General features: G+C 48.7%; 1 protein-coding gene and 1 non-coding gene across 2 annotated transcripts in view; one reads left to right on the top strand and one right to left on the bottom strand.

Moving 5' to 3' along the window:
• Positions 1 to 18,866, bottom strand: part of PARD6G (par-6 family cell polarity regulator gamma) — a 58,291-nt gene extending 39,425 nt beyond the window's left edge. Inside the window, exon 1 of the mRNA XM_031672386.2 lies at positions 18,531 to 18,866. Within this exon, the coding sequence (XP_031528246.1) occupies positions 18,531 to 18,602 (72 nt within the window). The 5' untranslated portion in view covers positions 18,603 to 18,866. The remainder of the gene's footprint in view (positions 1 to 18,530) is intronic.
• LOC116277733 (small nucleolar RNA SNORA16B/SNORA16A family) lies at positions 4,243 to 4,377 on the top strand. Its single transcript, XR_004187206.1, has one exon. It is a non-coding gene; the product is annotated as a small nucleolar RNA SNORA16B/SNORA16A family (small nucleolar RNA).
• Positions 18,867 to 23,058: the final 4,192 nt, after the last annotated feature.

Here is a 23,058-nt window from a genome sequence, read left to right as displayed (position 1 = left end):
AACAAAGACGTGTTTGCTGAGCCTCCGGAGGCCTGGGACACAGCAGCAAACAGCGTCCCTATCCTCAGGGACCCTGCAATGAGCACACGAGGGAACAACTCACTCAGCATGGACCCACGTCCCGAGGACAGGAGAGGGGCTGGAGCCCAGGTTCTGGGGGAAAAAGCAAAGTCAAAATTAATGGGACGTATCAGATGGGATGAAGCAGGAGTGTGTGATGGCCCTCACCTCGTCTGGGGACTGGGGCGGATATCCGGGCCGGGGAGCAGCCTCTGCACAACACCCGGGTGGCGTCAGGTACTCAGAGGTGCTGGGGAAGCCAGGGCCAGCTGCGCCTTCTGGACTCTCTCCTGAGGGCAAAGTTCTTGTGACTGGGAAGGACTGGGAACGTCCTGTGGCAATTTTACTTTTAAGGAAGGAAATGACTTGGTATGATTTGCATTTAAAGAAGATCGATGGCTGCACTTCGAAAGATTAGGAAGTAGAAGCAAAACTAAAAGAAGGAAAGAACTTGGTGACAAGGATGCTTCACAAAGTTCAGGGAGATGGGAGCACGGGCTCTGGATGGGCCACAAAGCAGAGCAGGTCTCTTTTCAAAACAGACACTATTCACTCTCCTGCTCTGGAGAACAGGCAGGGCCCACCTCTCCCTCGGTGGCCCCTGGCCCTGGCTCACATGCCCGCAGAGCTGCCTGCAGACCTCCAGAGGACCTGCCCGGAGAGGACCTCACACCAGGCTCAACCGTCCAGCAGCCTAAGGACACCACCGCTGCGTGTTTGGCCCGAGGGCTCTGGCTTAGGACATGCTGTTGTTCTGCACTTGGCACTAGCGACCTTTATCGTCAGGCAGGACACACTCTGCTCTTCTATATACTGAAAACTAGTAATACTGGTTCTAGAACACACAAACGTGAAACATCTAATGTTTACGCAAAGCTAGTAGTTACATCACCTGGACGTCATGTCAACCAGCCAAGGGCAATTCAACTTAAACCATACAAGGGTGTCAGAATCACCTGGAGGGGCCCTAAATTCCAGATGGCTAATCCAGAATGCAGCCAAGAATCTGTATCTTTAACTTGTTCCCTGGAGAAGCTAATGCTGCTGATCTGGGGACCAAACACAAAAAAACCACTTATTTTAAGGGAATCGGTCAGTCTCCAGACCTCAACTTATACAGACCTCTGAGAACCAGTGCCTCAGATCCCATTTCCCTTCTAAAAAGCAAGAGGAATCAAACTCCTCGCTACCTTGCACGGCCCCAGGAATAGAAAACCAAGACACACAGCAGTGGGACAATCCAATGGACTTGTTTGGGAATAGCCATCTTTAGTGACTAATCAAAACTCCTGAAACCTGCCTCGCACGTGCTGGGGCCCAGGGGGCCACTCCTCCTCCCCTGCTGTTGTCAGAGGTGCCTCCCCTCGAGGCAGGGTCCCAGTCCCTGTTACTCAGAGACAAGCATTAGTCAGAAGCCCTTCCCAGTACTTACTCCAAGAACCACCCCCGGCAGCTCACGGTGAGCACCGCAGCATCTCTCTTACACACAGGGGTTACATCCTGGGGATAGAGAACTTCCCAAGACACAAAAGATCAAACCGACAACGTAAGTTTAATGCGGCTTTTTTTCCATGATCAGTTATCCAATCACATCACCAGTGTTTATTCAATAGCAGTCAGCCTTCATCTTTCCCATCTCGTGTCTGACACAGGCTAACGTCCAGAGCACTTAGTTTTTGTCACTATACGGCTTTTCACTAAATACATAAAAAGTTTAACTATGCCTTAGGAAACTAGTAAGAGTATTTTTGGCTTTTTAACATAATTCTTAGATGAATATTCCCCTCAACTGAACATGACACACTTTGACCCAAGGGACACTGGACGCCTCAAACTAGACTTATGCCACATCCTGCATTTTAAGTAATGAGAAACAGCACGCGTTAAATAACTTAGTTCTGCAATGTTTTGGTCCTAACTGCATTTGGTAATTAATCTAAGATGCATCTTAATTTGTTTCTTAGTTCTTTTAATAAGTTTCCTCAAAATACACGTGAATTTGAAGTGAAAATGAATTCTGACTTTTCGCTGACAATGCAAGTTCCATTTGTGCTTCATAAAGAGGCGGCTTTGTCAGCCCAGCTATCTGTTGAATATGCTTCATGTGTTGGATGAACTCCAAAGTTGGATGGAGGTGTGAAATGTGATATGATAAGAGCATTTTCCAAAATTTTTATTGTCCCAAATGTACATAACATTTACCATCTTAAGCAGTCTTAAGGGTACAGGTCAGGCGCATTAAGTACTTCCATGTTGCTGTGCAGCCATCACCACCATCCACCTGCCTTAACTCTTTCTCTGGTAAACCTGAAACGCTGCCCATTAAGCAATGCCTCCCTATTCCCAACCCCAAGCCCCTGGAAACCACCACTGTGCTCTCCGTCTGTGATTCTGGCATCTCTAAGTGCCTCCTGTAAATGAAAACACACATTGTGGTCTTTTTGTAACTGGCTTATTTCCCTTGTCATATGCGTATGTGTCTAGCTATAAATCCCTTATCAGATATGTGATTTGCATATGCTTTCTCCCATTCTGTAGGTTGCCTTTTACTCTGTGGATTTGGGCCTTTTAAGGAGAAATGTTACATCTGTAACCAGGGTGCTGGGAGGGAAGGATGGACTTTGTGATGCAGTTCTGTGACTTGGCACAACAATGCAAGTTTTTCCTAAAACTTTCCTCAGGAAGTAGGAAGCATCATCTAAAATCAGCGACAGAGACAAGAGACGACCTCCCAGAGTAGGGCAGCTCCCCATGGGGTGTTTTGTGGGTCTGATTGTGGGATAACAGGTGAAGGAGTGAAGCTCAGTGGTCACTATTGTTATGAGCTCTGCCACAGGAAACACATCCACAGTGAGACACTGAACATCTTAGTGCTGCTTTGATGTTGGTTCAGGCATGGTCATAGGGATGCCTGACCCTAATGCAGTAGTCTTCACGTGTCACATACCCCGTAAAGAATTATGGAAAACTACCACTATGAAAAGAATAATATGCTTTTAAGTTGGCATCTAAATTGTTTATAATAAAAATAAATAGTTGCAAAGGATATAATTTCCAGTATGCTATAAATATTTCATTTAAAAATAAATATTTTATCATATGATCTTTTAAATATAGTCAACGAAATCTAAATGCCATAGTAATTTGATACTACCATGATGCATTTTTAAATAGAATGAACCAGCTCTTCTATAACAATCAGAAGTTCAACAAGGCTCCTTTTTCTCTTTGATCCCTTGTTTCTAGTACACTGCCCCAAGAGAATTTAATCCAGGTATTTTATCCTAATAATTTAAGTTTGATTACCCTATTGGTCTTCTCTGCAACAAAAATAGATAAGTTGAAGTTAAACATTTTCTCCCAAGGTTCTCTTTGTTAAAAATATTTCTAAGTTGCTTCTAATGAATATAGAGTTTTAGTTTTGAAAGGTGGAAAGAGTTCTGGATTGAATGCACAACGTGAATAATCAACACTGCTAAACTATACACTCAAGAAATGGCAAAGACGGTAAGTTTTATGTGTATTTTACCACATTTATAAATCAAGTAATGTACAATATATAAAAATAGATTTTTACAGCAAAAAGTTTCTAGACTGTCATTACAATTATTAAATCATAATTGGAACAAAGTTATAAAATTTGACAAATAATTATCAGCCTTCTAAAATAGACATTTTAAAAATCTGTAGTTTAATGAAAAATGTTTAAAAGTGTTTACTGCTCAATGAAGCAAGGGTAGCATCAGTTCTTCTGCTGTTTCTCATTGTTGTGATGTCAGCACCAAGAAGCCTTTTCACGTAAATGAGGAGTGAAGGGCTCTGGAAGTGTGAAGACGCTCAGCCCTGTGACTCCCACCGAGTCACGTGCCAGAAATAAGTAATCCTGGAGTGGTCTATCATCAGAATGATTTCTAACAATCGTTAGCTGACAGTTCAGTTAGGATAGCTTTCAAGTTTGTTGAAAACAAAGAATTGGAAACCACGTGAATTGTGAGATTTGTTGCCCGGTCAGGACAGCCATCCACTTTTTCAGTTACTGGTAACTACACCAAGAATTATGTGACAACGAATTGTGCTGGGTAATTCCTTCATTTAGTGGCAACTTGTTTGATCTAATACAATGGAGAAGTAAAAATATAAAATTAGCACCACATGCCAATATGCTTTTAAAAATAAAATGCTTTTGTCCCTTATCAAAGCTGCAGCTGCTTCCACATAGCTACTGTGGTTGAAAAGGAGCCCAGAGTGACATTTTTCCTTGATGGTCGCTGTTCTGTTTACTGTAACTGATCTGCAACATTTCAGGAAAAGACAGCTATTGTACCTGTGATTTCTCAGCTATAGCCAGAGGCCCTTATTAAAACTGAAACATTTCCAGAGGCCAGCAGAAATGTTCCACTGCGGTGCCAGATGGAGAGTCCAGGGTGACTGAAGTTGGTACTGCTGGTGAGTGAAGACTCGTCATGACAGTGATGGAACACTGGAGTCTCAAGACCTGGTTCCCCCTGGGTTTTACTGGCAGTGCCTGATACTAAGGGATACCAGCTTGTTCCTGGAGCTGAGCCTCTAGAATAAGTAAAGCTGACTTCATCTGTAATTGTGGATCTGCAGAGTTGGGGGAGAAACACTATGGGAAGAGACAACAGGCTCTTTTAAGTGGAAACGGTGACTTTTTTGGGCCGATGTTCATGCCTGGCATATAAGTGACCAATAAAAAACTCCTGCATGTAAAAAAAAAATAATGAAATTTTTTTTCATAATGAAGTCGGGCCCTTACCTAACACCATTACAAATATGAACTCAAAACGGATCTAGGATGAAATGTAAGACTTAAAAGTATAAAATTCTTTGACAAAAACATAGGGCAAAAGTTTCAGGACATTGGGTTTGGAAATGCTTTCTCCATATGATACCAAAAGCAAAGGTAACAAAAGAAAAAATAGACGTTGAACTTCAGAAATAATAAATTTTGTGCATTAACAGACACTATCCAGAGTAAAAAGGCTTTAAACAAGCATACAGTTGTCCCTCTGTATCAGAATCCTCAGAATCCTAAGAAGCTCAAGTCCCTTATATAAAATGGCACAGTATTTGACTATAACCTTCATACATCCCACTCCTGTATGCTTAAACTCTAGATTACATGTAATACCTAATACAATGTATATGCTATGTAACTAATTGTAAATACAATGTAAATAGTTGCTGGTACACAGCTAATTCGTTTTACTTTTTGGAACTTTATAGAATTTTCTTCTGAATATTTTCTATCCATATTTGGTGAATCCACAGAAACAGAACCTGAAGATGCTGAGGGCAGACTGTATTCAGAATATATGAAGAATTCCTAAGCAAAGTATGGTATATATATACAATGGCATGTTATTCAGTCTTAAAAAGGAAAAATCTGGCATTTGCTATATAACATGGGTGAACCTTCAGGACATTATGCTCAGTGAAATAAGCCAGTCACAAAAGACAAATACTGTATGATTCCACTCATACGAGGTACTTAGAGTTGTCAAAATCATAAAGACAGAAAGTAGAATAATGATCACCAGCAGCGAGGAAGAGGGAGAATGAGTAGTTATTGTTTAATAAGCACAGAGTTTCAGAGGATGGGTGGTGGTGGTGGTGATGGCTGTACAGCAATGTGAAGGTACTTAACATCGCTGAACTGCACACTTAAAAATGCTTAAGATGGTAAATTTTAGGTTCTGTGTATTTTAACACAATTAAAAAACCCCCTAGGATTCCTTGTCAAAATGTCTAATTCTAGATATGGGTCAAGAAATTTACATAAGCCTCTAAATCTCACTCTTCTAGGAAGCAAGGAATTATCAAAGACTACCAAGGTCATATCAAAAGGACTCAGGAACTAGCTGAAATCATCTCCCACAGCTGAAGATGGGACAGTCTGCACATGTGGTCATCAATAAGGGTAGTAATTGCTGTGGACTGGAACACATCCAATGTGTATATAAATGCATTTGTTTCTAGTGTAAGGACTAGAACACACACAATGTATATAAATGCACTTGTTTATAGTGATAACCAAAATTTTATTTTTCACTTTTTGGAGGATGCTAGGGAACCAAATCACTACTTTGAAAATCAATAAATAAAAGGAAAGAATCAAGCACTTTTCCAAAAGTAACATCACTCACTATTGGGAAATTCACAGATGTACTATCCTCATTTCTCAAAGCTTGCAGATAAATAAACTGTCATTCCATTATTATTTTGATAATATTTTTTGTATTTCATAGCTGACTCCACCTACAACTGGATAGTAAAAATGGAGGGGTTCACCTCTTTACATTTTTTAAAGTTAACTCGTATATGAAATAAGGAAGCCAGAAAGCAAAAGTAAATTGACTTCTAAATGAAATTCACTTTTCTTTTCTTTAAAATATTAAATAAGTAATCAAATGGTCATTAGGAATTAGGAAACAAACTATCTATCTATCTATCTGTCTATCTGTCTGTCTTGACTCTCCCCTCAGGAAGAGGGGATACTTCTGACAAATGCTTGTTGAATGAATAATACCTAGAACCTAGTTGCTATAAAAGTAATGTGCTACAGAGTAAACTATGTTACTGATAAAGTTCTTGGTCAAGAAGCAAGGAGACAAAAAGAATGCTAGAAACCCAAGATAACTAAGAACTTGGGAAGCGCAAGTTACCTGCTGTTCTAAGAGTTAATCTTGAAGTACTTCTGAAATAGTGAAGTAATGATGGGCAAAGACCCACTCCTCTGGTAAAAGCAACGAGAATACTGGCAAAAATGGTCAAAAATCAACCTTTTGAGAAATCTGGAAAATAATCAGAAGTTTACAAGCAATAATCCAAGGTGTGTTTATTCCAGAAAAACACCTAAATCTCAGAACGGCAAGCTCTGTGGTGTTTTAACTTTCTATCCCTCATTCCTCAGCTTTGAACACCAGCAGCCTAATAGCTTTGGAGGGGCAGAACCAATGTGGAGCTCACCCAAAGCCCCATAGCCACAGAAGTGTCATCATTAAACTGCTCACAGGTCTCTGGAAAAGCCCTGCTCACAGGGTTTGTCTTAATTTGACTTGCGTCAGAGCTCAGCCGTTGGGAAAAGCTCTCTCCTCAGGGCATTTGTTAAGAATAATCAGCAGGGATTGTTTAATTATTAAAGGCTATATGATAAAAGGTTTATTTTTAAGTGGAATTTTTGCAACATGATAGAAATTACATCCTTTGTAACTATACTTATTATAAGAATACTTAGATGTAAACTTCAGAATGTATTATTCCCTCTACGGAGATAATTCTCAAAAGTCTATTTGGGGAGCTGAAACGTTTGAATATTACTGCATCAGGGTATAGAGATCTCTATGAAAGTACCTGAATCAAGGTACCAGCCAGAACAGAAAAGAATTGGACAAATAAGATTTAAAAGAAGCTGGGGATTCCTACCTGTTAGGATGACTACTACCAAAAACCAGAAAATAATTTTTGGTGAGGAGATGGAGAAAATGGAACCCCTGTGTACTGTTGTTAGGAATGTAAAATTATACATTCATTGTAGAAAATAGTATGGAGGTTCCATAAAAAATTGAAATAGAATACCATATGGCCCAGCAATTCCAATTCTGAGTATATACCCAAAATAATTGAAAGCAGGGTCTCAAAGAGATATTTGTACACTCATGTTCACAGCAGCATATTCACAGTGGCTTAAACATGGAATGGCTGCTAATGAGTATGGGTTTCTTTCCGGAGTGAAGAAAATGTTCCAAAATTAAATAATGGTAATGACTGCAAAACTCTGTGAATATACTAAAAACTACCAAATTTGTACTTTAAAGGTGTGAGTTTTATTTCATATGAATTATAGCTTCCAGAGTTGCTATTTTAAAATTTCACCTCAAAGAAAAATTTTTTTTAAATGGTCAACTGAAGGCTGCCTGGAAGCTGTGTTCAGAACCATGGAAACCCCAGGAGGTGGTGGTGGACTGGTGCAGAGGGAGACTCTGCTTTTGCTCCAGGCAGACATGCGACCCCAGGCGCCAAGGGTGCAAGCACACATCAGTTCAGAAGATGAAGACTCACAAGGACTCAGGGAAGCCCACCCCCACCTCTACCACTGCTGGCCCTCGCAGAGGAGCAACAGGATGTGAGACTTAGTCCAAGCTGGTAGGGCGAGCTTTTCCAGTCGAATTGGTCCAACAGTGTTGAACTGGCAGGGAAGATCGAGGGCAGGCACTCTGAACAGGGTAGAACTTGCCTCCCCTTCACACACCCATCTCCACCCTGACCCCAGACTGCAAAAGGCCTTCAGTCCCTCTTCGCCAATTGAGAAACTAAAGCTTCACATGGACGATGTTTCTGGAGCCATAAGGCTCTGGCAATATACATGTATTTTCATCTTCAATGTCATGTGACTCCAAGGTTAATTTAGTACCATCACCACAATCATTTCTTTCTTTCCAGGTTAAAAACATTGAAAATGTAAAATTCTCTTTTTCTTGTTACCTAAGGTCTCTCTACAGTTATCTATATGTTTAAACAGATCCACTCTGTATAGAAACACATTTAACTCAGAGCATGAAAGGCTCATTTGGTGTGCACTGTGAGTCCCGTTAGCCGTCTTCCTGTCCACAGCTAAGCAGTAAGTGTCCCAGCTGGAAGCGCCCTTCCAGTGCCGAGGGGCGCAGAGTCAGACAGCTACCTGATCTCAGGCTGGGAACCAGCCCACGTCTCCTGACCGGCTCCGCGTTCCGTCTGCAGCACCCAGCTGCCGCCGCTCCAAGACCACCGCAAAGTGCGTTCTTTTACAGCTGAAAATACGGTCCTCAGGTCCACAGTTCATCTTAAACTCACTCAACTACTATTTACACACAAACTCTTACATGGCACGTTTTTGATGATTAAGGCACTGTCCCCAAAGAAGCTGTGGCACCACCTCTGAGTCTGAGAAAAGCAGCCGCTACACTCCTGCTTGTTGCTCCAGTGTCCGAGGGAAGGGGAGGAAAGTTGTACACAGTGTTGTCTTCTCACACTGTGGTCTTGTTAACTCGGGGGCTCCTGGGGCCCGAACCCTGTGTGATGTCCCTCCACAACCCCAGGAGGGCCAACAAATCACTGTTTCCCTCACTTGGGGAAAGGCTGTGAGAGGCAGAGACACACACGTGGCTGCGTCTCTATAGCTACCTGGGGGCAGGAAACACACATTACTGTTACTTCAAGCCCCCTGGGAGGGATGGACTCTCCCCTTCAGCGAGGTAGCCAGCTTGAAATCCAGAGGTGAAAATGCTCTCAATGTCTTCGCCACAGTGTCTGACTCAACCACCCTCCACTCCCAGCTCACCTCCCCTTTCAGGCTGCTTTTCACAAAAAAAGGAGAATCGAACCTGAAGGTCAAAGGTCTGTAACTGCTCCCAGCTCAGGGAGCGGGTGTAGACAGGGTAGGAGACTCCAAGCTCGTGGTGAGCAGGGACACACCTTCTCCAGGGCAGGCACCCCAAGGCAGCTCCTCTGCTGAGGAGCACAGTGTGGCTTTCTCAATACGCCGTCTCTCACAAGAGCATTCCCTTGACGTCTGCCCAGACATATGGAAGCTCCACGTCACCTTCCAGGCAAAAGGAGCACGTTCGTGTGAAATCTGGGTCGTGTGCCCTGCTCACCCCTGCACCTGGACAGCTCAGGCCAGGAGCCAGCTGCCACCTCCCCTCCATGTGGGGGACCGTACCACAGGCAGAGAAGTCTGTTTTGTCCCATAGCAACACCCGCTGTTATTCCAGACCAGTGAGGGAAGTGAGGTCAGGACTTGTGGGTGGGGAGGCAGTGGCTCAGGCCCCCAAACCATGGAAAACAGGATACGAATATTACTTTCGTCTCCAAATTCCTCTAGCACAGTGGACCCTCTAAAGATGCAGCCTCAGCCGCCTCAGTTCTCTTCCACAGCCCTTACCAGGGGCCTCACACCCCAAGAGAGGCCACCTGAGGGGGAACTTTCTGGACCTGCATGTCAGTATCCCACGTCCCAACTCAGAAGCAAAGACGCAGAGAGGCCTGCTGTGTGGACTGGCCGACATACACTCCAGCTTTCGACACACACACTGACGTGATAAAACGGAAAATAAACCTACTCGCTCACAGGCAGGACCTAAGGAGCAGCAAAGACTCCCAAAGGACAAGGGTGTGATTCACCGGCACCCTCGGCTGTGCAAGAGGGGAGCTGAGGGCAACACAGGCAAACCCCGGGGTGAAGGCCACACGGGCTCTGGGCCCCACAGCCCAGCACAGTCACGGCGGCTGTGTGGCCCTCCTTCCACACATGGAACTCACGCAATTCTCAGAAGGGTGCTTTTTCACCTTCATCAAAGAGACCGTGGCACGTGCTGTCCTGTGACCCGTCGAGCAGCACCAGGCCCATCCCTGCTCCCCTCGCCTCCCAGCTTCTCCCACGACGCATGGCCCTGCAGAAGGGCCCACCAGCTAGGAGCAGAGGAAGCCAAGGAAGAGAGAAAGCAGCTCAAACCACAGAGCTGAAGGGAGGACCGGCAAGCCCTTCATTCCTCTCAGACAAATTCCTGCTTTGTCTTGATTTATTAATCAGCCAACACTTAACACGCTGTTGTTCAAGGCCTTGAGGAACTCCCGAGTCCTCAGACATCTGAAATCAGCTGCTCCACCCACATCCAGTCAAGTCCAGGGTTGGAGCCTGCACACCTAATCGAGAACAGCCACACCAGGTTGTGCGTTAGACTGACCAGGACACCCCGGCCAGCTCCCTGCAGCATTGCAAAAGGCTAGTGCAAGTGTGCTGAAGAGGAACTCATGCAGGAGGCTGTGCCCACCAAACTCCAGAAACAAGCAGACCTCCTTCCAGACAGATGCACAGTGGAATACTCTGCATCCATTAAAAAAACAGGTCTCCAGGCGCACACAACATGTGCGGACCCTACACACACAGATGCACTGTGACGTGGCATCCGAGAACAAGCACATTCATCTTTGGTGACAGAGACCCTGATGGTGCTTACACCGGGGGTGGGCTCTGACTCACAGGGCATGAAGGAGCCTTCCTGGATGCTGGAATGCTCCACACCTACCTGGACGTGCATAGCGTTCATCCAGGTGCACAAACATGTAAAGTTTCATCAAGCACCACGTGCACTGAAGTCACACGGGAGAGACCCCATGGTGTTAACAGTTTCCTGAAAAGGCAGCTGCCTGAGGCTTGAGGCCTGGCAGAGCTTCCTGGGTGAGAGCAGGAAAGGATCGGGTTGCAAGAAAGTCAGCCTCGGACCGGGAGGGAGAAAGTAAGACTTTAACAGGGCCAGGCCAAGCAGGAGGGCCTGGGTGGTTTTCAGACTCTATGCAACAAAAGCTTTTTTTTTTATTCCCACAAGTAAAATGTGACCTACATACCCCAAAAGTCAGAGCAGATGCTCTGGCTGGGGATGGTGAGACGAGCCCACCCCTTTGAGAACACAGCCTTGGGGAGAGACAGAGAGATGGATAGTGGGGCGCGGGAGACACATCCCTGACCCCAGGAACCTGGGAAGGACTGAACTTAGGGGATGGAGAAAGGAGGCACCAAAGGTAACAGATGTCACAGCTGTAAGTAACAGTGAGTGCCCCGTCCCACGGGTAACACAGGGCTGCCTGAGTGGCTCTGGAGGAGGGAGCGTGTGTGGCCTAAGGGGTTACCAGGGAGGGTATGAGCACTGTTTGTGGAGATGCCCAGGAGCCAGGCCCCTGAAGCTCTCGGCCTACAGGGTGGCACTAAGGAGATAAGGGGACACTAGCAGCAGCAGAAACAGCGACGTGGACTTACAGACCAGCTTCCTGGGAGCTTTCAAGTTTTCCCCTTTTTGCTTAGCTCATCGTCTACCCACTTCTTTCCCTCCCTCCCCATGGCACTAGCAGGCAGGGAACAAGGCCCCTAACCCCTCTCAGAGATGCCCTGGGAAAAAGTCATTGCTGAATCCACTTTTGGTCACCTTCCTCAAAAAGCAGTTCTTTCCCAAAGTATCCTAACAGACCACTTCTGAGCTAGGCGCTGTCAGGAAACTCCAGTTGTTCCTGATCTGAATTCAATTCCACTAACGTTTCTTGGGTACCTACTGCATGCGAAGCAATGCTCTTCACATTTCCGAGGCTGAGATTTTCCTTGGAGTGGACTACTGAGCGATGCAGTACCATGAGGAGGACTGAAGAGACCTCGGATGAGGAGAAGTGGCGCCCAGAGCCCAGCTGCTTCTGGCGGCAAGGAGGGGAGAGGATCTGTGACTCATCGCAAAGCAACCCCTGAGGCTCCACTGTTGGCTGATGCCAGAGAACAGATGAGAGTGGCTTCTGGGTGCCTGGGTGCCGTGGCTGGCCTTGCTGGGTGGGCAGGGTAGCCAGGATGCAGCCAGAACCTCTGGGCTCAAGACTGACGCTGGATTTGGTGATACTTTGGACATCAGCATGCAGGACCCCTGCATCCACCCACCCCCACCTGTCCACGTGGGACTGACCATCATGGTACTATACATTTTTAAGGTGGGGGTACTGTCTATCTCGTTTACCTTTGTACCTAAGCACTAGCCCCATGCCTGGCACACAGTAGGTACTCAGTAAACGAATACAGGAATGGATGAATGGATGGTGGAATCAGACTTTTATGAACAACTACTGAATAGAGGACTTCCCTCAAGGCCACACAGCTTAAACCTGCTCTAGAGATGGAGGAAAAATTCACCTTCCTCCCCCAAAGCACTTAGGCCTTACCCTACCAAGCTCTCGATCCAGGGAGCTCGCGGGGGTCTGCCTCATTCCACGCTGGGTGAGCTGGGACCCCCTGCATCAATACCCAGACCTGGATTTCAGGGCTTGTCAGAGAGGAGAAGGCAGGAGCCCTCCTCCATCGGTGGCCACAGGCAGCTCGTGTTAACGAGCACAGAGCCTGGAGCCAAGCGGCCCAGGCTCTCTGACCCTGGGCAGCTCAGTGAAAGCGCCTGGATTTCAGTGTTCTCTCATGCATAGTGGGGGCGATGACAGAAAACATCCTGGAGGGCTGTGATGGGGATTAAGGAACTATTATTTGTAACTGCAGTTTATTTAGAACAGTGTCTGGCATACATACACACATACATATATACACGCATATGTATAAAACAAGTTTTAAGAAACAGTTCTGAATGCAACCTACACAGAGCACAGTGTCCAGTCTGGGCCATCTCTACTCCCTCAGTATGTTCAGGAGCCCAGTGCGTTCTGCTTAGAGGAGGGTTCGGGGTGCATGCTGGGGCTAAAAAGGGGCCCAGCACCTCCCATTGCTCCCCGGGTTCACTGCGAGGAGGACTCACTGGGAGGAGGTGAGGAGCCAGGAAACACATGAACAGACGGCTGAACAAAGGCAACACCACCGTCAGGGATGCTCCTGCTGTCCTCAGTCCAAGCTCCCCCTCGCTTGCCTCGAGAAGTCCAGGAGGCCCCTTCGTGGGAAAAGGTCATGATGCCTCTTCCTTTTCACGAATTGCTGATTCTGGATGTGACAAACATCAGAGCTTCTGACGCCTTGAAGCAACCTCGAATGGTCGCATCGCCCAGTCCCTGACACGCCTTCCTATCCCTAAAGTTGGAGGAATCCTCTCTCTGAAATGTCACGGCTCCCAGGAAAAGGCTTGACCCCTCGCTAACTAGGGTGCCTCGGGAAGGCTCATAGGACTTCCTGCTTCTCACAGGTCACAGACCCAGGAGACGTAGGTACGGACACCATGGGTGCCCACCTGGGTCCTTGATGAACATCTTCTCTAGAGGCAAGTTCCCAAATCAAGTCACCTAACCTGTTTAAACACAGACATGCACAGATACAACAAAACCAGAATCTTAAAAGGGTGTAGCCGACACACACAGGTGAGTCAAACCATGTCAGGCGGTTCTCAACTGGCCCACAGGAGGCAAGTGCCCAACCACCCCACGGGGAGGGCCTGGCCTGGGCTCCAGCCCACCAGATGGAAGGGCGTGGCCAGGCAGCCAGCAACCTCAGCCAGAGAGAAGATCCGGGACCAGAGGAAACACGTGGACTGAACACACGGTCACCTCAGCACCATCTGCACTGACTGGAAGATCTCCTGCAGACAAGCAGAGCCATAACCACAAAAAATAAGAACACCAACCAAGGAAGGATGCAGGAAAGAAACAGGAAGCTAAACATAGCTAACAAATGTAAGAATTTTCTATTCAGAAATAACCCAAGAATACAAATTAAAACAATAAAATTTCACTTATCTAATTGGGAAAGAACAAGAAAATACCCAGTGCCAGAGGCAGGTAGGAGGAGGGAGAGATGGATGGACAGACGTGAAGCAGGGCATACACATCTGTAGAAGAGACTTTCTGGAAGAAAATTCAGCAATGTGTATTCAAAGCCTTAAAAATGTGCATACTTTTCACTCAGCAATTTCACTTCCAGGAATCTGTCCTAAAGAAATAATAAAAGTTCTGCAGTGAATTAAGAGAATCAGGACTCTATGTACTTTAAATGATATATATAATCTATATGTAATCTTTATATAAAATTTAAATATAAAGATGTTATTCAGATTGTTTACTCTAGAAAAAAAGTTGGAAATAACTCAGAAGGAACATTGGTTAGATTAATTATACTTTACACATAGGATATACGTGTACTATATAGGAATACAATGCAGCCATTTCAAATATAAGTTTTCTAAAAATATGAATGATATAAGAAAACAGTTACAATACACTGTTAGGCTGAAGGGGGAAAGCAGGCTCTGGGTAACACATCTATAAAATATGACCCTGATTCTGTAAAACAAGACATCTGCATATATATCTGCAAATAAAGGAGGACTGAATAGAAGCTCATCTTTAGATGTGAGAATTACCCCCTTTTGTGTCTATTATGGGTTCTTCATTTTCTACAATGGCAATGCATTTGTTTAGAGTCCAAAAAAAACCTCCAGCATTATCTAAACAGAGCAGCATAAACTGGATTAAAGTTTTCAGTAGTGTTAGTCTCCCCCAAACACAACGGATACAACAAACCCTGGAAGTTTAAACATAGTCCTCAGTCCCTGTCTCCAGCATCGTGACAAGGGCCACAAGATGAGAGTAACACAGGAAGAGGTCAGAGGAAGGAGAAAGCTCGGCCTGGAGAAGGCGTCGGATGGGCTTTGAAGGAGAGGGTCATCAGGATAGGGCACATTCTTACAGAAAACATTTAAGGTGGGGGAGAGCCACATAACCAGGGGCCCAGAGGTCAAAGAGGGCACGGATGAGACCTGAGTGGTACAGGGACCAGCACAACAGGGACCTTGTTTAACGCAGAGGCCTCCAGCCAGAGGTTGGGGGCTCAGGGTACAGCACACTGCTCTACCTAGAATAACTGTGTTCCTTTCAACTTTTTCAGGCATATGCAGATGCTGGGAGGACTGACAAAATACTAATGTAGTTAAAGTCATTGCAGAGTTCACAGTGGCACTGTGTAGCTTTCTGTCTTCTCCTCCAACGACCAGTCTTCTCCAATTACTCTGCCCCATGTAGGACACCCACCTCCAGGCACTGGCCTTCCTGTTGTCCCTCTGATGGGCCAAGACTTGTTCCCCTTGGCCTGAAACATGCTCCTCCAGATATCTGCACAGCCCCTCCCCACTGCAGGTCTTATGGGAAGAGAGGCAGAAGTCAGAGTGAGTGTGAAATGAGAGCTGGGAGGCCAGAAGTGCATGCTGCTGGCTGGGGGTGGGACCAAGGAATCACAGGTATTTCAGCAGAAATGCCTCAGGAAGAGTAAGCGGCTACAGGATGGGGGAGGGCCACCAGGTCCAGACAATGTCTCCAGGGCTTTGGGAACTGAGCAGCTGTGGCAGACAGCTAATGCAAAAGTTCTGAGGATCAGAGGCGATTTTCAGACCCAATATCCTGAAAGAACACAGAACCCTGATCTGCTCTGCTTAACTCTTACAGCTGTGGGTGCCCTGCAGTTTAAAAGTGCTTTCACCTTCATTACCTCATGTGGTCCTGGGAGGTAAGCAGAAATAGGCAGTGGCCATTTTACAGAGGAAATAACTGAGGCTCAGAAAAGTTAAATAACTTGCCTGAAAGCTCAACCGGGTCGGTGGCGGACCAGCTGGACTCAGCTCCCGGGCACCATTTTCTCCACATACAAACCCAGGTGTTTTGGCACTACACTTAGACTGAATAAAGACGTCACTGTCATAAAGCTTTGCCTCCTGTATTTTGACAACAGCAACGCTGTAGGGATGGACTCCACGGCTGCAAGTATCAACTCAGGGGGTCAGCGGGAAGGCGTGTACAGAGGGAAGAGTCACGTGGACCCTCTGGACAAACGGTAAGGGAAGCCCTGTTGTCTGAAAGGTGTGTGTGTGTGTGTGTGTGTGTGTGTGTGTGTGTGTGTGTGTGTCTAACCAGCCAGCCCAGCAGGGCCCAGGTTGCTGTGTTGCTGTGGCCTTCCAGGGGTACTCTCAAATTCACCTAAATCTCTGGCAGTCCCACTGCCTCCAGGGGAGCATTCACTGCATCTGAGCTTGAACCCAGGGTCAGGGAGTAGAGGAGGTGGGGCAGCCTGAGGCAACCTGCTAGGCCAACAGAACACCCACAGCCCCCAGTCCCTGAGGAGAGGCAAAAGCAAAAGGCAGACCCTTCCTCTCCAGCCCCAGCGGTCCACACGCTGCCGACAGTCCAGACTGCAGGACAGGACCTGGTGAGGGCACTTCCTCCAGGGCTGTCCCTCTGCAATTGTGCATCTGGTCAGGCAGCTGCAAGCCACACATGGCCACTGAGCACAGGGATGCGGCCAGTGAGAGTCACAATAGTGTGTGACGTTAATGTGAGCCAACTTACACTTAGAAGTGAGTGGCCACTAGGCAAGGGCAGCAGGAGGTCCCCTTGTGATAGAAGCATTCTGTCTGGTGACTGTGCTGGGCCCACGGATGTGCACGCGACAAAAGTGCAAGACCTGAAAACACCCGCGAACGACTGCAGTGAGGTTCTGGATGTGACAGTGTGCTACAAGGGCGTTTCCGTATTCTTTCTCACAACTGCCTGTTAATCTATAATGGTCTCAAAATAAAAAATTAAAATAAAATGAAACACTTCCTGTGCTCAGTGGGCACTGCAGAGGCCAGTGAGCTCTAAAAAGCCACATTCTCACTGAGCTAAAGAAACACCGACTACCTGGCGCTCCCATTCATGCTCGTCGGCTCTTCCCCTCACACACCTCACAGTAGGCACCTGTGACTTGGGGGCTAAAAGAGGGGTGAGTGCAGGGCGAGGGTCACAGAATTAGCATTCGGGGAAATTAGATATGAAGGGTTTAAAAAAAAAAGACTGTCCGATAAAATGGTGAGGAAATTCTTCAACTCAGCTGCAGTGGGGTTTCTGCAGAGAACCGCCCCCATCCTCGGAGGAAGCCCTGTAAATCCTAAACCAAAGGACCCCCGCTTGGCTGGCAGGGCAACCCAGGCAGGAGGGCCTCTGGACTCTTCTTCCCAGACACCTGGCCAGGGCACACCCACCCCATGCCCCAAGTGTGCATGGAGTTGGAGGTCAGAGCCCACTCTCCGGTCTGGCTGCTCTCCCACCACTCAAGTGCCTCTCTCTTGCTTTACCGGGACGGCGGGGTGGGGGGGTTAGGGTGGGCAGGGGGCGCAGAGAGAAAGGGCCAGAGCGGGCTCCCAGGCAACAGTCAGCTCAAGGGCCCCCTCCTCCAGGACCCTGAACAACGGCAGCTCCTCCTCTGCCGTGGGGTCCACCACCGGGACCCTCGCAGACAAAAGCGTCTGCGGTGAAGAAGCCACCCCCGCAAAGGGCAGAAGCGCCAGATCCTATCAGCCAATTACCTAAACGCGCAGCTACCCGCAAGTTCAGGCACGCTTGGGCCAGGGCGCGGGCAGCGGGAGGGGCCGCCCGTCTGTCGCGCCCGGGGAATCTGGGCCTGGGGCGCGCCGGGAGGCTCAGGGGCTGGTACGCAGGGCGGGCCTGGGGCTGGGGTCTGGCCTCGAGGTTGGGGACCCGCTGCTCGTCTCCCCCTCACCGACTGCGAGGCTCCTCCGCAGCGACGGAGGCGGCGCGGTCAGGGCCCTCCCTCGCCCGGGCTCCCGAGGCCCCTCCATGGCCCCAAATCCTAGCAGCCCTCAGGTCGCCCCGGAAACGTCGCCCCTCCAACCCGTGCGGCGCGCCGGGTTGCCTCCGGCTTGTGGAACAAAAGAGCCTCTCCCGCGAAGGGTCCGGCGGCAGCACGGCCCTCTGAGCGCCGGGGCTCCAGCTGGATCCTATGGGGCTGCCGGGCTTTGTGTGCGCGCAGGGGCGGGAAGGACTGCCGGACCCCTGCACATCCCATGGACGGCGCCGCGCTCCAAAGTTGTCGCCCGCGCCGGTCCCTCTCGCACCGCCCAATCCCCTGCGGGCGCCCATTCATTCGCAGGTTGGGGGGCGCAGACCGCCGGCCCCCGACTCACCTTGCTCTTGACTTCCACCGCGCTGCAGTCGTAGAAGCGCAGGGTCTGAGACTTGTGGAAACTCCGGTTCATGGTTCCGGACCCGCTCAGCCTCGTCTTCGCCCTCGCTTCTCGCTACGGGGGCTGCAGAAGGACCCTGGGTGCGGCGCCCCCCGCCGCGGCCCCGGCCCCGGCCCGCGCGCGCTCGGCCGCCGGGCTGCTTAAGTGCAGCGGCCAGAGCTGGGCTGGCCGCGCGCCTTGGGGACTCCAGGGGCCGCGCGCGGGAGGAGCGGGGGACGCCGGCGCGCGCCGCCCCGAGGTCCCGCCCCCTAAGCCCCTAGGACCCACGTCCCGCCCGGTGCCCAGAGGATCCGCCTTCAGTCCCCGCCCCGCGCCCAGAGGGCCCGGCCTCACGCCCCGCCCCTCGAACCGAGGACCGGCCCCGCGCCCCGAGCACTCATCCCCCTAGGACCCGCCCCACGAACCCCAAGGAGTCACGTCCAGCCCTGCGTCCCGAGGACCCGCCCCTGATGTCCCGCCCTGCTCCCCGAGGGCCCGCCCCACACCGGAAAAGCCCGGCCCACGTCCCTAGGACCGCCCCACCAGCCCCAAGGACCCGCCTCACGTCCTTATGATCCACCCCGCGGGCTTCAAGGACCCGCCCTGTGCCCCGAGTACTCACCCCACTCCTTGCTGACCTGTCCCCAGAGCTCTGCGGACCCGGTCTCCGAGAACTCGGCGCCATTCCTTGCCCGGCACCTCAAGGATCCTCCCGCGGACCCGCCCCCAAAGACGCGGCTAGGTGCGCACTTCTGTCTGCAAAATCCAGAGCGGGGAAGGGAAGCAGCGCCGACCTGCCCGGCGCGCTTCATTCCCACCTTGGCGCCCGCACTTTTTCTCCCTTGCTCGCTCCCGCCGAGGTTTTGTTTGCCTCCACCCCTTGCCAGGGAAGGGACGTGATTTTGGCTGATTTTTAACTTTGTCGTAGATGATAGGGGAATCACCGGAGGCCTGACACCTTGGGCCCACCTGTCTGTACAGCTGCCAGCTGGTAGATGGTCTGGGCAAAGGTTCCGCAGGGAGGCAAACCCCTAGAGCATAGCTTAGCACAGGTAAAAGTAAAAGGGATAGGGAGAGGGTCAGAAGCACCTCTAGGCCTGTCTGATGAGAAAAGACTTCTGCCGAGGCTGGTAGAGAAAGGAGTATGTCAGCAGCAAGAAGGCTTCAGCTGTTAGCACTGTGGTCAGTGCTTACCATCTGGAGAGCTCTGGGAGCGGGGTTGCCAAAACCCAAATCCTCGCCCCTGAGGAATTTGTAATGAATCTAAGAACCCAGGACAAATGGGGGTTTTAAAAGTATTACAAATTATACTATATGAATTTGCCGGAGGCCCAGGATAAATTGAGAAAGACTGTGTCTGTGAATGGGGTCACCCAAAAGAAATGAGTAGGGTGGAAGGTTGGAGAGCAACCAGTTCACACTATGAGAGTGTGAGCCCTTTGACCTTCTGGGTCCAACCCACTTAATTTATTTCTACCAGTTAAAAAGTGTTAATTTTACTTCAATAATTGTGTCCAGTCCTTTGCATTAAAAAAATTCCTAGCTGACACATCAAAATCAATAATCCATGAAACTCCCTTGGATGCCTCACTGGGTGGGGCCTGGCTGGGGAAGATGGAGACACTGGGTGGCCCAGGTCTGAGGGGAATGCCCGATGGCTCTGCCCCTGTTCTTCTTCTGTCCAGGGAGAAGAACACCTCGGGACAATGAAAGGAGGACCCAGGGGATGGGGCCTCTGGGTGGCTGACTGGTCTGTCTGTATTTCCTTTACTTTAGGGTCCATTCTGTTAACATATTAGCTTTGTTAGGAAATCACTCGTATCTTCTAGGTTTCCAGTTAATGCAATCGGTTTCTCTACTTAACTTTTCACTTCCCCTCTCTCGTTTTGTACAGAACTGTCACATTTAATGAACAAGTATTGGTACCTCATCATTAACTGAGATCCGTGTTTTATTGAAGTTCCATTTATTCTGCCTTTTCTGTCCTAGGATCCCATCCAGAGCACCACATATAGTCATGATGTCTGTCTAGCCGATCTGAGTTTAGGCAGTTAGGCTTAGGGTTAGGGTCGTGGCTAAGGTCAAGGTCAGGGTCATGGAAAATGTCAGGGTCAAAGTCAGGGCTAGGGTTAGGGCTCAGGGTTAGGCAGCTGAGAGCAGAGCTGGCTGCTGGGTGCAGGTTGGGCAGTGTCTCCTCTCCCTCAGCTCAGTGTCATCTCACAGGCTCCACAGGGACCCTACACTGTCACCAGGAAACCACACACTGGCTGGATCGTGCAGGCAGAGGGCAGCCCCTAGATGGGCGGGGAGGCAAGGCTACAGCACCCTGGCTGGACAGGTCCTGGTTGGCCAGGACCACAGCAGGCTGGGCAGGTGTCTGAACCTCTGAGCCACACACCCCTCATTTGGAATCACCCTGCGGGTCTGGAGGGACCTAACGAGATGAGAACGAGGTCCAGTAGAACTCATCCACAGAGGGGCTGGGAGCAGTGGGCAGGGAGGCCCAGAGCAGGAGGCACAGCCACTGCGAGCAGGAGCTGTGGACCAGCTAGGCCGAGGCCTCTGAGGCCTCCCATCTCGAGGTCTCGCTCCCACTGCACTGTGGCTCAGGGCCCCGCCCGTCACACCCGCCCTTTGGATGTGGATGGTCCTCATAGGGCACCACTGTAGGAGCACGTATTCCTCCCATCACTGATGGAGCTGGACTTACTGGTTTGCTTCTGAATGTCTTGCCAGCACCCCAGTGAGGCGAGTCTGATGGTGCACTGGGATCCACAAACTTAGATTAGATTCTCTAAAGAGAAGAAATGAAACTGGAACCTCAACCTTTGAAGGAAAGCAACACTTCAAAAGCAAAAATAAACGAGTGGGACTATGTGAGACTAAAAAGCTTCTGCACAGCAAAGAAAATCACCAACAGAATGAAAAGACAACCTACAGAATGGGAAAAGATATTTGTAAGTCATGTGTCCAGTAAGGGGTTAATATCTAAAATATGTAAAGAATGCATACAACTCAACAACAAAAGAGCAAACAACCCAATTAAAACACGTCCAGAGGATCTGAATAGACATTTTCCCAAAGAAGACTTACATATGGCTAATAGGCACAGGAGAAGACATTTAACATCAGTAATTATTAGGGAATGCAAGTCAAAACCACAATGAGATAGCATCTCACACCTGTCAGAATGGTTCTTATCAAAAAGACAAGAAATAACAAGCACTGGTAAGAATGTGGAGAAAAGGGAACCATCGTACACTATTGGTGGGAATGTAAATTGGTGCAGCTGCTACGGAAAACAGTATGGAGATTCCTCAAAAATTTAAGAATAGACCTATCATACGGTCCAGCAATTCCACTCCTGGGTATTTATCCAAAGAAAACAATAACACTAATTAGAAAAGATACATGCACCCCTATGTTCACTGCAGCGTTGTGTACAACAGACAAGATATGGAAGCAACCTGAGTGTCCATCAATGGAAGAATGGATAAAGAAGATGTGGTGTATGTATAGATACACACAATGGAATACTACTCTGCCATAAAAAAGAATGAAGTCTTTCCATTTGCAACAACATGAATGGACCATGAGGGCATTATGCTAAGTGAAGTAAGTCAGACAGAGAAAGACAATTACTGGGTGATTTCACTCACATGTGGAATATAAACAAACAAAATCATGAACAAACCAAACCAAATGAAAGCAAACAGGTAGCTACAGAGTAGTGGTTATCAGAGGGGAAGGGGTGGGAAAAGGGAGATGTGGGTGAAGGGGACGAACTGTATGGTGATGAAGGGAAATATACTTCTGGTGGTGCGCTCACTCTAGTGTATACAAAAGTACAACTGTAGTGTGGTACACATGAAGACATAAGATGTTATAAACCAAAGTAACCTCAATGAAAAAAAGTTTTTTTTAAAAAGATGAGAGGAAAAGTGACTCTTCGCATTCCAAGGACTGCAGCTTTGGGCAGCCCACTCAGGGCCTCCAAGGAACCCCAATATATTCCAGCATAATTGAGGCTGACTGTCCCCTGGACAGAAATTGGGCAAGTGCATGGATGTGCTCAGAGCCTGCACTCAGGTTAGGGTTAGGGGTTCACCAGGGAGGCTTTCCTAGGTCACCACGCACACCCACCACCTGCTTGTCCACTTCCAGCTCAGGCCCAGAAAGAGCCCCATGGGCCACAAGACCCATGGGTCTGCCTGATCCCTCTCCTGTGTCCCCTGCAGGGCCAACAGGAACCCACACCTGCCTGAGGCAGTCTGTCTGCTCTGTCCTGAGGAGGTCTCTGTGGCATCAGATAGAAGAAACAGGAGCCACCCTCACACAGCAGAGCAGCCAGCACCCAACCGCTGACCTGGTCACTCTGGGTGGGCCCAGGTGGGGTTCAGGGACCTGCAGCATCTCCTGGTTCTCACCTCATCCCAGCACTGCCCATGGGTGAGTTGCTAAACACCTCTGTGCTGGCAGCAAAAAGAGG

This window comes from Vicugna pacos, chromosome 30 (genome assembly GCF_048564905.1).
Source record: "Vicugna pacos chromosome 30, VicPac4, whole genome shotgun sequence".
Classification (NCBI taxonomy): domain Eukaryota; kingdom Metazoa; phylum Chordata; class Mammalia; order Artiodactyla; family Camelidae; genus Vicugna; species Vicugna pacos.
The sequence above is the reverse complement of the archived record's forward strand: the minus strand, read 5'-3'. Positions and strand labels throughout refer to the sequence as shown.